Here is a 15,131-nt window from a genome sequence, read left to right as displayed (position 1 = left end):
TCGATCCAAGCCCCGTTTAATTCAAAGTTGCTTGTTTATGAGTAGCCATTACAGGATAGTGCTATTAATGATAGCATGTTTTGTAATATACATTGTATTGTATTCCATATTGTACAATCTAAATGTAAATTGGAGGCTTGTGAACTTTCGAATTCACATGTGTTTGCTTGTTTCTTAACTACACATAAAACTGAGATTACGAGGATGGCTGTCTAAAATAAATCTAGCACACTTGCTCCAATTTTTAACGTTTGTACTAAACATTTTACATTGAACAACCTGAGAAAATATAAAAAGAAGGGTCCTTATGCGATCTAACTTACGCAATACCTAGGTAGCATTCGTGGTTTGAATCGCTACCCCTGCCCCCAGGAGCAAGCGCCAGCCAGAGCGAGCACGAGCGAAAGCTGGCACCGCGTCGCAACCGGCGCGCGGTGGTCGCGCACTGTCAACGGAGCACATTTGATTGGTCCCGGGGCGGCAAGGGAGGCGCCATTGGCTACGGAAGCTGTCGCGAGGCGGGGCGAGGGGGGCGCGCGGAGGGGAGCGGAAACGGGCGAGCGCAGTGTGGCGACAGGAAGGAGGTGAGGAGGGGTGCGGACAAGTAGGGGGCGGCGGACGCTGTGGCGGGGAGGGTCACACGGCCAGTGTGTTTTTATTGCAGTTTCTTCAGCCCCATGTTTTTAGGAAGTTCCTCTGTACACGCAAGCAAAGGCAGATTTCTGAACAAAGGGCCAGGTTCCAAGTCTAGCTGGGAGCTTCCTTAATTTTTAATTTCCTTATTCCTTTCAGACTGCAATCCTTTGTGCATGGAGCACAGTGCAAGTTACTTCTGGGTAATCATATACAAGATCAGGCTGTGAGAAGCAAAAATCTATGCCCTGAATAAAGAAGTGGGATATAAATGAAGTCCCATTCCAAAAGCACTGCTCCAAACAATATATCTGTACTTCCAGAACTGGTTCTTCTTATAAGCAGCTGCACATTCACAGTTCAGCTTGTGTGCAACCCACTGTCGAATTTGCAGTGTGGATATTTAAAAGGAGCTTTGCCTTCCCTTAGGCAGTTATCTTTGGACCACTCCATACCTGCTGACTGCAGATGACTAATCCAGAAAGCCATTTGTGTTCAGTCAACTCTTACTTGTTATTCAAATTGTACCTACATTTTTGAACTGAATACAATATATAGGGATTACAAAGAAGGATCTGACAACCAAGTTCAGCCTTATCTTTTTCTCCAGATCACAAAGCCTGCCAGTGTTTTTTTAGTGGGGAAAGAACTAAACACTGCCCCTACTCATATTCACTCTCTTCTTATAGAGTGGTACCTCTGCTCACGAATGCTTCAGTTCATGACCAAATCGGGTCGCGAACCGAAATTTCGGAAAAATTTTGCCTCAGTTTGTGAACTTCGCATCAGGTGACGACCACGATCGCGGCCCTGTTCCCGCACAAACACGATCGCAGTTGTGGCCATCTTCCGAGCACGACCGCGATCGCGGTCATCTTCCCCGCTCGCAGTCACAGACAAACCTGTGGTCATTTGCTGTGAAGCTTATTGAATAATGGATTCAGAGAAAGTGCAGAGCAAGCATGGTGGCAAAAAGTATGTGCAGAGCAGTAATGAAGGTGACCAGGATGTGCAGAGCAGTAATGAAGGTGACAAGAACGTGCAGAGTAAGAATGGTAAGAAGAAGGTTTCAAAGAAAATAACCATTGAATTGAAGAAGGAAATTGTAGAAAAGCATGAGCGTGGTATTCGTGTGACTGATCTGGCCTCTGAGTACAAGATGGCGAAGTCAACGATCTCGACTATTTTAAAGAGTAAAGATGCCATCAAAGGAGCTGATGTGGCAAAAGGAGTAACGCTGTTTAGCAAGCAGAGGACTCAAGTGCTGGAAGAGGTGGAAAAACTTTTGTTATTGTGGTTGAATGAGAAACAGCTTGCAGGGGTTAGCGTTACTGAAGCGATGATCTGTGAAAAAGCCAGGAAATTGCACAGTGATTTACTGCAAAAAAATCCCTCTACAAGTGCAGCAAGTGTTGAATTTAAAGCCAGTAGAGGGTGGTTTGATAATTTCCGCAAGAGAAGTGGCATCCTCCGTGTGATAAGACATGGTGCGCCTTCCAGTTCTAACAAGGCTGCTGCAGAAGTGGAGGAGATTCTGTCCCTGGGCAAGAGTATGGGTCTGGACGTCAATGGTGCAGACATAGAGGAGCTTGTTGAGGACCATAAGGAGGAGCTGACGACGGAAGAACTTGCTGAACTCCAGAGTGAGCAGCAGAAGGCACTTGCTGAGGAGGATTCCGCTGAGGAAGAGGAAGACAGGGAGGAGGTTAGCAGTGATGTGGTACAATCCATTATGAAAAAATGGAATGAGTGCCAGGATTTCTTTGAGAAGCACCACCCCAACATAACTGTAACGAACAGAGTGTTGAATCTGATGAATGATACCGTGGTCTCTCATTTCCGTAGGGTTATGCAGCACAGGAAAAAACAAGTGACTATAGACAGATTTTTCACCAAAATTGACCCTGCAGCTAAGAGACAAAGAAGAGAGGAAACCCCTGACAGAGATCTCTCTGATGTCCTTATGGTGGGGGACTCTCCTCCAAACAATAACCTCCCCCCCACCTAGGTTAGTGTTCTCTACTGTACTGTACTTTGTTACTTTCTTGTTCTTTGTTACTTTGTTTTGAATTTTTGTGATTAAAAAAATATTTACTGAACAGATTAACCTTATTTACATTGAACCTTATGGAGAAATTTGACTTGGCTCGTGACCAATTCGGGTTGCGACCAGGATCGTGGAACAGATTAAGTTCGTGAATCGAGGTACCACTGTAATTCACATTTTTGTGCGCTGCCTTTGAAACGGGTCCACTGTCTGAGTCAAGTCTTGGTTAAAATTAATTCATTGAACTTTTTACAGGTGGATCTAAAATAGCTCCCTGAATTTCCCATGTCTAAAATCAAAACTGTCTGTGTTTTGTAATCAATGTTTGATAAGCTACCTGTTGGATTCCTCCAGGTAGGATCATCTTAATAAAGTGTATTCCACATTTTTCCTTAAGCATTTTAACTCAGAATTTCCACTGAGTTCAATATGGTTTACTCTCTAGTAAATTAATTTGTGTCAGCAGCCCGAATTCAGTAGCTTAGCTTCTCTCCTCAAAGCTACCTTCATATGAATAGTTCCATTTAAGAAACACTTAACCTGAGTGCATACACAACTCAGCCAGTGACAAAATGGGCATGTGAAATGCTGGTAGTCACACGTCCATTTCTAAAGAAGTAGATTCTCAAACTTCTCCTACTAGAGAAAGGTAATGAAATACATTCCTCCTGTTCATGAGCAACTAGTTCTCTTGCTGGAGACCATTACTTATTTGTGGGCTGCTTGTTGAAAAGTATTGGCATATTTCAAAGCTGGGGCTAAACAAAGATCTTAAAGTAATAGACACTAAGTAGATTTTTCTATGGGTTAAATGCAAGTGCATAACACTTTTATATAAATTAATGTTTCTTATTTGTTTAGTAAAAAGCCTGTTTCATGTTCTCTTAAGGATACAGAATTGTACAGTTTTATTTTACAGATCCTTGCAATTCACATGCAATTAAGTCTTACCAAAGTTCCAGTGTGAATATTTCTAGTAAAAAAATTAAGCTTGCTAGGCTTTGTTCTGTATTTTAATGCTGTTAAGAAGTACTTGTGTTCTTCCTTTTTCTGGTGAATTCCAATGATTATTCTAATACCCACATTCAATCAGTGTTCTGGAATAAAATAGAGGATTTTCTGTATAACCTGTGGGTTATTCTCCTTAGCTGAATCTATTCTTAGTAAAATTGAGTATTTCCTTTTCTTTCTTCCCACCCAAAGCACAATGCTGATGTGCTGGCTAGTAAGAAAAGACAGACCCTGTCAGCGAATTAAACTGCCACACTTAGAAATGGTGGTGATAGGGCGAAGCCCTGAAACAGAGATAACAGACAAGAAGTGTTCACGAAATCAAGGTAATGTAGCAATTAAGGTTGCAGACTGAAGCTTGCTAGGGAAAAGGTCCCATTAAATGTAAGAGTCCTTAGTTTTGAGTATATATGTTTAGGACTGCACTATAAGTTGACTTGGATTCTTTTTTTTGGGCATAGTGGCATAGGTGTTTTGATGCTAATTAGTTTGCCAGGGTAGGTGATACGACATAGTAAATCCAAGTCTGAGCCTCAGATTGGGAACACTCTGGATCGCAGACTCACCTGATGACCTTAGGCAGGCCATTCCTAACCTTCCCCAAACTGGTGTCTCCCAGATGTGTTGTATCACAACTCCCTTCCTCTCCAGCATACCTCTGGATGATGCATGTGGGACTTGGAAATGCTGTATAAATGCTAAGTAATATATCATGCTTTCCAGCTTTTCACAGATGAATGTAGAGACACTTGTGCAATATAAGTGTTCTCTAGAGTAGGATTTCAGAAACTGGTACAAGACAAGTTGCTGCAGATTATAAAATAATATGGAGGGCCCTTCGGCAACTGATAAGGAGGCAGGGGGAACCCAAGCATCTAGAGCAGGGCTGCGAAAGAGGTAGTTCTCTGAATGTTGTTGAATGACAGTTCCCATAATCTTTGACACTGGTCATACTGCCTGGGAATTATGGGAGTTGAAGACCAATAACTTTTGGAGGACCCCCCTCCATTTGCCCCAGCCCAGCCCTAGATTCATTGGTTCCCCATATCCCCCTACTCTATATTTGTGGTGCATTATATTCCTTTATATTCTGCAGTAAGATGTTTTGTATTGTCTTCTGAAATAAGATGTGCTAGTAAACTGGTCATAATGATTTGAAAAATGAAGAGCAAGCAAGTGTAATATCTATTAAGTTCACTATCATTCACTATTCATGTTGTGTATTCCTTTCCATATGTGTAAGAGCCTAAGGAGGAGTACTGAAACCAGGCAATGGAATAAAATAATGGTTCTTGGCAAATAGGGTCAGATGTTGAACTGTAACCATAATTTTGCTCCCTGTGTCTATGATTCCATTAAAGTTGCTGGGCCACATTTATTTTCTAGCTTGGCAAGATGAATTTGATTTTCCTGGCTTAAAATAAATTGGTGAAAAGGAGACCCTTACTTTCTGATTTAGTTAGTTAACTATCTAACTTAGTTAAGTTCAGTTGTATCAACTCATTTGAACTGACCAATTCTGTCTCCACTCCATGCATTCTAGTATGCCAAGTTCCACACCTAGGAGAAGGGAAGCAAATGCACCGTTACAAAATGGGTAACAAGTGAGAAGGAGCTTGGAATTGTCATAGATTATAGGTTGAATAAGAGTCAACAATGTGATGTGGCTGCAAAACAACAACAAATCCCTCTAATGGTATTAGGCTATATTCATAGGAGTATAGCTTCCAAATCATGTGATGTACTAGTTTCCTTCTGTTAGGCCCCCTCTTGAGTACTGTGTCCAGTTCTGGGCACCGCAGTTCAAGAAAGATGCAGACAAACTGGAAAAAGCTCAGAGGAGGGCAGAAAAGATGATCAGGAGACTGGGCATGTTTGGCAGAGAGTCTGAAAGAACTGGGCATGTTTATCCTGGAAAAGAGAAGACTGAGGGGAGATGTCTTCCGAGACTGAGGATAGCACTTTGTAAATACTTGAAATACTTGAGGAGGGCCAGGATTTCTTCTCCATCACCCCAGAGTGCAGGACACAGAATAACAGGCTCAGGTTATGGGAAGATAGATTCTGACTAGATATCAGGAAGAATGTCCTCATTGTTAGAGCAGTATAGCAATGGGACCAATGACCCAGGGTGGTGGTGGAGGCCTCTACCCTGGAGGCATTCTAGATACAGCTGGACAGCCATCTGTCAGGGTTGCTTTAAGCTGGGGTCCTGCTTTGAACAGGGAGCTGGACTTGATGGCCCCTTATAAGCCCCTTGCAACTTAACTGTTCTATGATTCTATAGCTTTCCTCCCTTTACAACATTCCTGGGTATGGACTTAATATTGTTTTGTCACTTTTATTTTCAGTGCAGCTAAAAGCAGACTGCAACAAAGGTTATGTCACAGTTAAACAGGTAGGTCCTTTCCTCTCTATGTAGCATTCCTGAGTGCTTTCCTAGCACTTTATAAAGTTTGAACATTTATAGAAGGATAAAGTACTTGCATCCTGCAGTAACCAGCCTTTGGTACTGTGATTTGAAATGCATTGTATGTATTCCACATGATGTCCTTGATCTCCAGTACATCACATCTTGTTGAACATGACATTTCTTAATGCTTCCATTTATACTGCAAAAGAAAGAGAAAAACAAGCCCATTTTTTTTTGGCAGGGCTTAATCATTAACAAAAAAAGATTTCACAAGTATTATTCAAAGCATACCATGTTTTCATTGGAAGGCAGTTCCTTTGTCTAAACTCCTTAAGAGGCACAAGCCTAAAGTAGATTTTTTTTCTTGCTATTCAACTTTTCTGCCTGGTAGAAGTGTTATAATGTGTGAGCCACCCCAAGGCTTTGTTGCGATGGGGGTGGCATAGAAATGTTTTAAATAAAATAAATAATAAATATAATTGTTGTTATGTGTCATCAAGTTGTTCCCATTTTATGTTGATCCAGTAAATGGTGATAATGTCCTCACCTCCTTCTTGATACACCTTCTTTCTAAAAATTTTTGCCCTTTCCTGATGCAAATCAAGCATTTGATCTCTGGCAATTGTATGCAAATTAGCCTATATGTAGTTTTACCTTACTAGAAGGGCACACTTCTGTACCTGCAAAAGACCAACAAAATAATAATGTGCAGTTTTCAGGGGTATATTTGTGAAGGTTTTATTTTTTAGCCAAGGAACAAGCAGTGGTCTTTCCAGAGTGTCTTTTCAGCCCTGGTGGAAGGGCAGTCACTGATGAGATTGAAAAGCTGAGCAGCAGGAGATTTTGCTGCTCTTGCCAAGCAGCTGTTTAGCCTTTCCCAACCCGCCAGGCAGGTTTCCCATGGTGGGTTGTCATGTAATGTCAGCCAGATCACTGACTATGGAAAGGACGACTGTATGTAGCAGTTTTGTTCCCCAGATAGTAAGCAGTTTGCACAGCACAAGAGTGTTCAGTAAGCCATAGTGACTTGTCAAGCACCCTGCATGTGCCAGCCTGAATTACATAATTAATTACCCCTGTGGGTAATTATCTGAACATCATCTGAACCCAGAGGGGTGTCTTGTTGGGGTGATGAACAAGCTGCTCAGAAACCATGGCACTTTGTGAAGGTTGTGGAGTGGTTTGAGAAGCAAACCGTGGTACCTCGGCTCACAAACGCCTCAGTTCACAACCAAATCGGGTCGCGAACAAACATTTCATAAAAATTTTGACTCAGGTCACAAACTCCGCATTGGGTGGCTACCGCGATCGCAGCCATCTCCCCCCCCCCCCCGCAAGTGGGGAGATGGCCAAGATCGTGCCGTCTTTCCTGCAGGAGCGGCCTGTGATTGCACCTGTCTTTCCTGCAGGAGCGCAACTGTGATCTCGGCCATCTCCCCCACTCAGCATGCCCACGTTTGCACCCGTCTCTTCCCCCCACCAGCGCGCCCCATTCGTGCCCGTCTCCTCCCCGCCAGCGTGCTTGCATTCACGTCTGACTCCCCCCTCCCCGAGTGCGCCAGGATGACAGGCGCGTGCAGGGAAGACGGGCACCATCGCGGTCATGCTGGAGGGGGGGCAGGGAGATGGCCGCGCTTGTGCTGGGGGGGGGGGGGGACGGCCGCGACCTTTGTTGTTCTTTGTCACTTTGCTTCACATTTTTCTGATTTTAAAAAATGGTTACAGAACGGATTAACCTTATTTACATTGAACCTTACAGGGAAATATAACTTGGCTCACAACCAATTTGGGTCATGACCAGAGTCCTGGAACAGATTAAGTTCATGAGCCAAGGTACCACTGTAGTTTTATCATAGCCTATAAAAGTTATTATTATGTGGTTGTTCACAGACAAAATTGCTCTTAGATAAGATTGTTTTAGTTTTGTTATTGAATTGATTGTTATTTTATATTTTAAAGTATCTTCTGTATACCTTTCTGAGAGCTCCTCTAATCGAACAGTATAGAAATACCTTAAATATAGTTTAACCCATGAATTGGTGGGCTGCACTAGAGTGAGTAAATGTCCTCATCACTTTTACTAGGCTTATATAAACAAGTCAGGAAAGCCCAACATGTAAACCTGGAACTCCAGATGATTGTGAGACAAACTACCAAGAATTTTAATCCAACAATAAATCATGGTTTGAGTTTGAACAAAACTGGCTGCAAAGCAGAAGTAGCAAGAGGCAGTTACCTTTGCTCCTGTGCCAGCCATAACTGATGATGAGTTATCTAACTCACAGTTATCCATTACAGGGAGTCTGAAGTTTCAGTACCAGTTCGACAAAAGAATAGTTTTACAGCAGAGAATCTCATTAATTGGGGCTTTTCCCTGAATGTTCAAACTGGCTTTAAAAAGTTTGTATTTCCTCAAGACCATCCAGTAGATGCTTCCTGCCTTATTCATGCCTATTGACCATCTCCCTTGGTCTCAGAGCCAGCAGCTCATACAGGGCTGGGCTGTGGTCTCAGAACATTTGTCTGGTTTTTCCAATCCAATTAAGCCACACTCCCTCCTGTATGGAACATGGCCCTCAGTTTCAATTGGCCCTTGGGAAAAATGCGCGCGCGCGCGCGCTCTCTCTCTCTCTCTCTCTCTCGTTTTCAAGAGCTCTTTTTGAGCATATTCAATGGCTTGGTTTGCATTACATGCCTCTCTCATCAGGGATTGTTTAACCTATGATGAACTAGGGTGTATGCTGGGCAACATTTTCAATATTCAACCTTAGTGTGGGGGTTGTTGTTTTTTGCAAACCCAGCCACTGAGGGTTATTTGAGGGTTAAACAACCCTCGTATAATACTACAACAAATCAATGGTCATATGAGGGTTGTTTAACTCTCAAGTAATCCTCAGGGTTTGCACAACATGGTAATGCTTAAGAATTCAGAATTTCTTCCATTACACACTATGGTTCATCATGGATTGAACAGCCTACAGTTCGCTCAGTGGGTCATGTGAAGTGGGTCAACAAATCAAATGGTTTAGTAGGGCCACACTGAGAAACTGACTTCTTCATGAGCAGAAGATTTCAGCTGATCCCATAATGTGCCCCAAAAGGAAATGTTCATTTTCAGCTATACTTCTTATTGATAGTTTTACTTCTTATTTTGCAGTTACGCTCATTCACACATGCATAAGCCTATTATAGATAAATGAGTGTATCATATAGGCACACTCCATTCATTGAGGATGCTAGGTTCTTGAGTTGCTGATTGCCTTTTTCACCTCCTGATACCAACCTGATACCAGGCTATTCCTAAGCACAAAACCATGTGCACTGCACCTGGAACAGATTGTCTGGCTCCGGTATCAGAAGGTGGCGCCTGGAGATTCCTGCTGCATGACACGGCAGCCACCCTATGGTGTCCTCCAGAGCTGCACCTTTTCCCCCTGTGGTATTCAACATACAGTTGAAACCATGGGGTGAGATTGGAGGATTGGTGTTGCCGGGTTGTTGGCCTACTGGTTACACCAATCTCTCTCTCTCTCTCTCTTTCTCTCTCTCTCTCATTTCTGCTGAAATTCAAGGAAGCTGTATAGTTCTAAACCAGTGAGTGATACTATGTGAAGCTTAATTCTGGCAAGACAAAGGTCAAAAGGCAGATCAGGGAATACTATTTATTTAAAATATTTATATACTGTTCAATAGCCAGCAGCTCTCTGAAATGGTTCACAAAGCATTAAAAATTTACAAACACCCATAACTTTTATAGTTTTCTAATTCAACATGATACTTGATTGGTCCCTCCTAGACTTAGGATTTTTAAAGACCTCAGACTTCGAACAAGCTGAATGCATTTTCTGTGTCCTATTTTAAATTTGTGTGTTTTATCCTGCAACACTGTATAGTATTACTCGGGAATAATGTTCTTGGAAGTCAGTGGGTCTTAATTCTGAGCAGACATACCTAGAATCCTGTTATACATAAACATTCTGAGTACCTTGAATAAAACCACAGTTCCCAGAATTCTTTCAGGGAAGTCAAGGCAGATAGACCAAGTCAATAGTATGAATGTATAACATTGTTGTAAACTCAGAAACTCAAAGCCAGTAAGAAGGAGGGTGCTGTTTTCCAAGATCAGGAGCTAGCCTTGTTAGTGTCAGGGCCACTGTAGATGACCTCCCTTCCTTTTTTGCCCATTCGTTGCCCTGCCACAAACCTCCTTGCTGCAGTTTATTGAAAAAGCAGCCAACTTCAGGAAGGAAAATACAGTGGTACCTCGGCTCATGAACGCCTCAGTTTATGACCAAATCGGGTTGCGAATAAAAATTTCATAAAAAATTTGACTCAGGTCGCGAACTCCGCATTGGGTAGAGACCACGATCGCTGCCATCACCCCCTGCCCCCGGAGTGGGGAGATGGCCGAGATCGCGCCCATCTTTCCTGCATGAGTGTGCCCGTGATTGTGCCTGTCTTTCCTGCACGAGCGCAACCGCAATCTCTGCCATCTCCCCCCCCCCACCCCCATCCCCCCCCCCCCCCCCCCCCACCCCCCCCCGTTTGCCCCCTCCCCCCCCCCCCCCCCAGTGTGCCCATGATCGCACCCGTCTCTTCCCGCCCCGCCCGTGCGCCGGGATGATGGGCGCATGCAGGGATGACCCTAATCCAGGCCTCCCCAACCTAGTACCCTACCGCCATCCCCAGCCAGCATGGGCAAATGAATCTGGGGAACATGGGACCTCTATTTCAAGCCATCTGAAGGACACCAGTTTGCAAAAGCCAGATGTAATCCTTAGTAATTCAGGTGTAGAGTTGTATATATGGAATGTACTGGTTTGCAGCTTATGGAGTGCTGTGCATGATTGGCCTTTTCCCCTGAAAGCAGCAGCTCCAGTTGACAGAAAGAGGGGGATGGGAAACCTTCTGTCTAAATCTCCTGAAGTTAATTTTTCTTAGGTTCCAAACCAAAATATTCATTTTTAAACTTTCATACTGATACCGAGAATGTGCCAGAACTCTTATTACAGAAGAGACTTATACTGGTTTCCTTCTGATTCAAGTTATGGTCTGTTGCTAACATGTTATGCTTTGTGATTGAGTAAATAGCTGATGATATCACATCATTCCAGGCAGCTGTTTTTCTGGAAATGTCAGTCTAGGTAGAATGATTAAGGCCAATGCGGTGTTTTCTTTTGCTCCCAAGATAGGAGTCAACCCAACTAGTGTTGATCTAGTGGATATTGGCAAGGATCAGGAAATTAAACTGAAGCCAGGACAAGTTCTGCATATTGTCAATAAACAGTATCCATACATGGTGCAATTCTCAGAGGAGATGGGAGCAGGTGGCAGTCGGGAAGCACCGGAACCTAAAGGTAGAAAAGTGCCACAGGATGGATCCGAGAGCAGCAATGTGGGAAGCAAGCAAAGAAAACGCGTAAAAATGGACCTAGAAGACGGTACGACATGTTACAAGCTGAATGAGGACAGTAGTTCTGTTTCATCGTATGAAAGCTCTTCTGGCCAAAAGGTGAGCCAATACATACGTGCCAGTTGGCACTGTACCTGAGGTGGCTGGATACTGCAGGCCAAGCTGTGTTCTTAGCACGGACTCTAAGAGTGCTTCCAGAAAGCAGGCTGCTCCCGCAAATAGGCACAAGACATTATTATGTAGCAACTCCATTTTTTCATCCATACTGGATTTTTTCTGGTAAGAAGAAAAAGATGGAAGCAGATGGGAGAATATGGGAGGGGTACAAATAGAAGTCAGTGTCATCTGGAACCACTCCCTCCATGAAATTATGTGGATCTGGCAGGAGAGTCGCATAATAAAAGCCTTCCCTGGAAGCTCCTGCCCTCAGTGGGAGGTGAGATGACTTTGGGAGCGTATCTGCATTACAGGGTTAAATTGATTTAATAGTAATTTGCTTGCTGTGCAAGGAGCTAGAGATATTTAGCAGAGAGTTCTCAGTACTGCTGCCACAGAGTGCCCAGGATTCTTTGGAGGCTGCCAAAACTGTTCAGTGGGGCTAGGGTGAGATCCAGTCTAACTCGAGCTGACTTCTGCTCGTGCCGTGGGACTTCCCCACACCCCAGAGAGTCCCTCAAACTTCCAGAACAGCTTTTGATGGCAAAGAAGAGGAACTGCCCACTCCAGGTTATGCCGGCAGGAGGAGTTTCGGGATTCCTCTGGTAATGTTGATTCTTCTGTAGTGTCACTCTGCCCTGGCTGTCCCTAAATTCTGTGCCACTGCCAAGCTGTGTGGCCAATATCAGCCTGCTGCTTAGGTTCCTCTATTCCTAGAACCGGAGACACACTTTGAGAGTGCGTCCAGGTGACTGGGCTACATTTCTAGTACAGTTGCCCCCAGGAACTCTAAACCCATTGGAGTTATGCGTACTTGCAAAATGTCTCCCGAAGTCTTCAGTTATTTTAATTCTCCTTGCAATGTGACTTTGACTAAAACCATGTGTGGATGGTCTTGTTTGTCCTTTAGGAGCGTTTAGAATACTGGGCTCTAGGTCTGAAGGCTTCCATGCAAAACCCAGACATGCAGGTAAAGATTTCATGCTTTCCTTGGGTCAGGGTGGCGTGCCAAGTGCAGAGTTGTTCGCTTCATGACTGTAGAACCAATGTGAGACTGCAACATAGACACATTTCTTTGTCCCTTTGCTAGGTCTACAAGGACGACAGGGTTGTGGTTATAAAGGATAAATACCCCAAAGCTCGTTATCACTGGTTAGTGTTGCCGTGGGAGTCCATCTCTTCACTGAGTGCAGTAACTCAGGAGCATCTTGAGCTGCTGGAACATGTGCATGCTGTCGGAGAAAGGATGGTCCAGCAGTGCCCCGAGGAGGACAGTTTGCGCTTCAGGTTGGGCTACCACGCCATTCCCAGCATGAGGTAATGCACGGCTGTGCACTGAACAATCAGCCCATGATGTGTGGGACCCCAGGGCTCCCCGGGGCAGCTGTCCACTTGAGGCTGGCACGTGACAGGTGCTCTCTGGAGAGAGATGCTGCCGTCCTTTGGCTGACACCTCTTGTTGCGGGGAGTACACCTTTCGCAATTTGAGTTCTGTCTGCTCCAGTAACGCACCGGCATGCCTTGTTCTTTTCATTTTATGCTCTCAGCCACTTACACCTTCATGTGATCAGCCAGGATTTTGATTCAAAATGGTTCAAAACCAAGAAGCACTGGAATTCTTTTACAACGGAATACTTCCTTGACTCCAAAGGTAATAATTCAGGCTGTTGAAAAAGAAATTCACATACCTTTAAGTGTCTACTTGTGTTCATGCTTTTTGGTTTCCTCCATGAACTGAGGGTCCAGCTGGCACAAGGGATGCTGGTGAGTCCTGCATGACACAGTGGAGCTCCTCATCCATTGCAGCTTTCTTTTTTGGAGCTTGGCAGGAACTATCCATGACATGCCACAGCATTGAATCTATTGGGGGGGGGGTCAGCACCACGAACAGCTTCGATCAAGCCCAGCATTGATGCTGCAACCCCACTGATACAGGATTGATTCGCCAGCCTCGCCTGTATCTGTACCACATACATATAAAGCTGGGGGGAGTGGTACTGGTCCATTTTAACATCAAAAGAGTCATGCCGGTGAGCTGAACTTGGCCTCGCAAGCTGTCCGCGCAGCCCTCATTTCCTCAGTCTTGCTGCAGTGCTAGAACACAGCTGCACTGGGGAAAAAGGACCATGGGAAGGTAAGGCAGGGGAGGCTCCAGGGATTGTAAGGGAGAAGGCAAGATGGTTAACATTCATAGGGTCCTCGTGTCCCTAGCACTGCCTTCCCTAGTCAGACGTCCTCCAGACATGTTGGACCGCAGCTGTGATCATTCCCAGACATTATTGTTGGTGGCAGCTAGTTTTGCCAAGCATGTGCCCAATATAAGAGGGATTTGCTTATTTGGTTTCCATGAACATGGAGCAGAACTCTGCCTCTGTGCAGTCATATAAAGTCTGGGCAGCTAAGCCTTCAGCACAAGTTGCATAAGTTTAATAATATGAAAGTCACTGATCCTGTAATTGTAGATACCTCACGCCTCTTCCCCTTCCTCCTCCCTACTCAGATGTGATTGCGATGGTGAAGAAGAAGGGAAGAGTGTGTGTAGACAAGAGCACCCCGCAGCTCTTGAAACTGCCTCTCAGGTGTCATGTGTGCAAACAGCAGCAACCAACGATCCCGCAATTAAAGGAACACCTTAAGGAGCATTGGCCAAAATGAATGGGAGAGTCTGTACCCTAATGTGTTTGCAATAATCCATTTCTTTAATTATCGGGTTAACTTCAGTTATGGTATGTTGACTTCTCTAAGCTATCTTAGTAGCTGTACATGTTTGCGACTGTTTAAAATTACACCTGACAGTGTGCAAAAATGGCTGATTTCTTAAAAACCTTTGGATGGTGGTTACACACAGGAGACATGTGGTGTGTAAGTGAAGCTCTTGTACAGTGAGTTGTGCAGTGCCGTTCAGTGCCCAGCCATGGCGTGCCTGTGTGCCCCGTGATGACGAAGCTGCTTATAACTGATTGACGAGCCAAAGTGAGGCCTGGTTTAAGCCACCCATGGAAATATTCTTTTCGTTCCCTTGTTACACTACATCTGTTGCACATGGAGATGTTGGAATAAAATTGAGTGGTGCACGCATTCAAAACATTGTTCTGTGTTTCAAGTCTGCACCCATTTTCAAAGGTGGGAAGGGAATTGGGGTAAAAAGCACAATTTATTATGAGAGCTGCTTTGCAGCTTGAAATATCTGAGGGAAGTTCACTGTATACATTTGTTTGAAGTTGTTTGAAGTTTGAACCTTGCACCCAGTTTAGGGAGGGGGAGGGGTTTGATGCAAATTATATTGCAATGTGGTATTTTAGGCAAAACCTCTTGAGTACTGTTGCTGTATCCATCCCATCTCAGGACAGCTTACACAATCCTCTCCCCCATTTTATCTTCACTACAAGCCTGTGATGTAAGTTAGCTTGAGAGTTAAGAGACTTTTTTCCTCAGCTACATCATTTGGTAAAAATGAA

At 44.2% G+C, this 15,131-nt stretch overlaps 1 protein-coding gene across 3 annotated transcripts; it reads left to right on the top strand.

Annotated features, from left to right (window-relative positions):
- The first annotated feature begins 531 nt into the window (after positions 1 to 531).
- Positions 532 to 14,758, top strand: APTX (aprataxin). 3 transcript variants are annotated; one of them, XM_044418929.1, is made up of 9 exons: positions 2,241 to 2,338; positions 2,479 to 2,641; positions 3,884 to 4,017; positions 6,043 to 6,089; positions 11,293 to 11,616; positions 12,584 to 12,643; positions 12,764 to 12,990; positions 13,221 to 13,324; positions 14,174 to 14,758. In XM_044418929.1, exons 2-9 carry the CDS (start codon positions 2,589 to 2,591, stop codon positions 14,326 to 14,328), a joined length of 1,104 nt encoding a protein of 367 aa, XP_044274864.1. In that variant the 5' UTR covers positions 2,241 to 2,338; positions 2,479 to 2,588; the 3' UTR covers positions 14,329 to 14,758. The 3 variants fall into 3 exon arrangements, with proteins under 3 accessions (XP_044274865.1, XP_044274863.1, XP_044274864.1); XM_044418930.1 differs by lacking the exons at positions 2,241 to 2,338; positions 2,479 to 2,641 and adding an exon at positions 532 to 584; XM_044418928.1 differs by lacking the exons at positions 2,479 to 2,641; positions 3,884 to 4,017; positions 6,043 to 6,089 and having other exon boundaries at positions 726 to 2,338.
- Positions 14,759 to 15,131: the final 373 nt, after the last annotated feature.

This window comes from Varanus komodoensis, unplaced genomic scaffold (assembly GCF_004798865.1).
Source record: "Varanus komodoensis strain SLA01 unplaced genomic scaffold, ASM479886v1 scaffold94, whole genome shotgun sequence".
NCBI classification, from domain to species: domain Eukaryota; kingdom Metazoa; phylum Chordata; class Lepidosauria; order Squamata; family Varanidae; genus Varanus; species Varanus komodoensis.
Note: the sequence above shows the minus strand (reverse complement) of the source record. Positions and strands in the feature narration are given on the sequence as shown.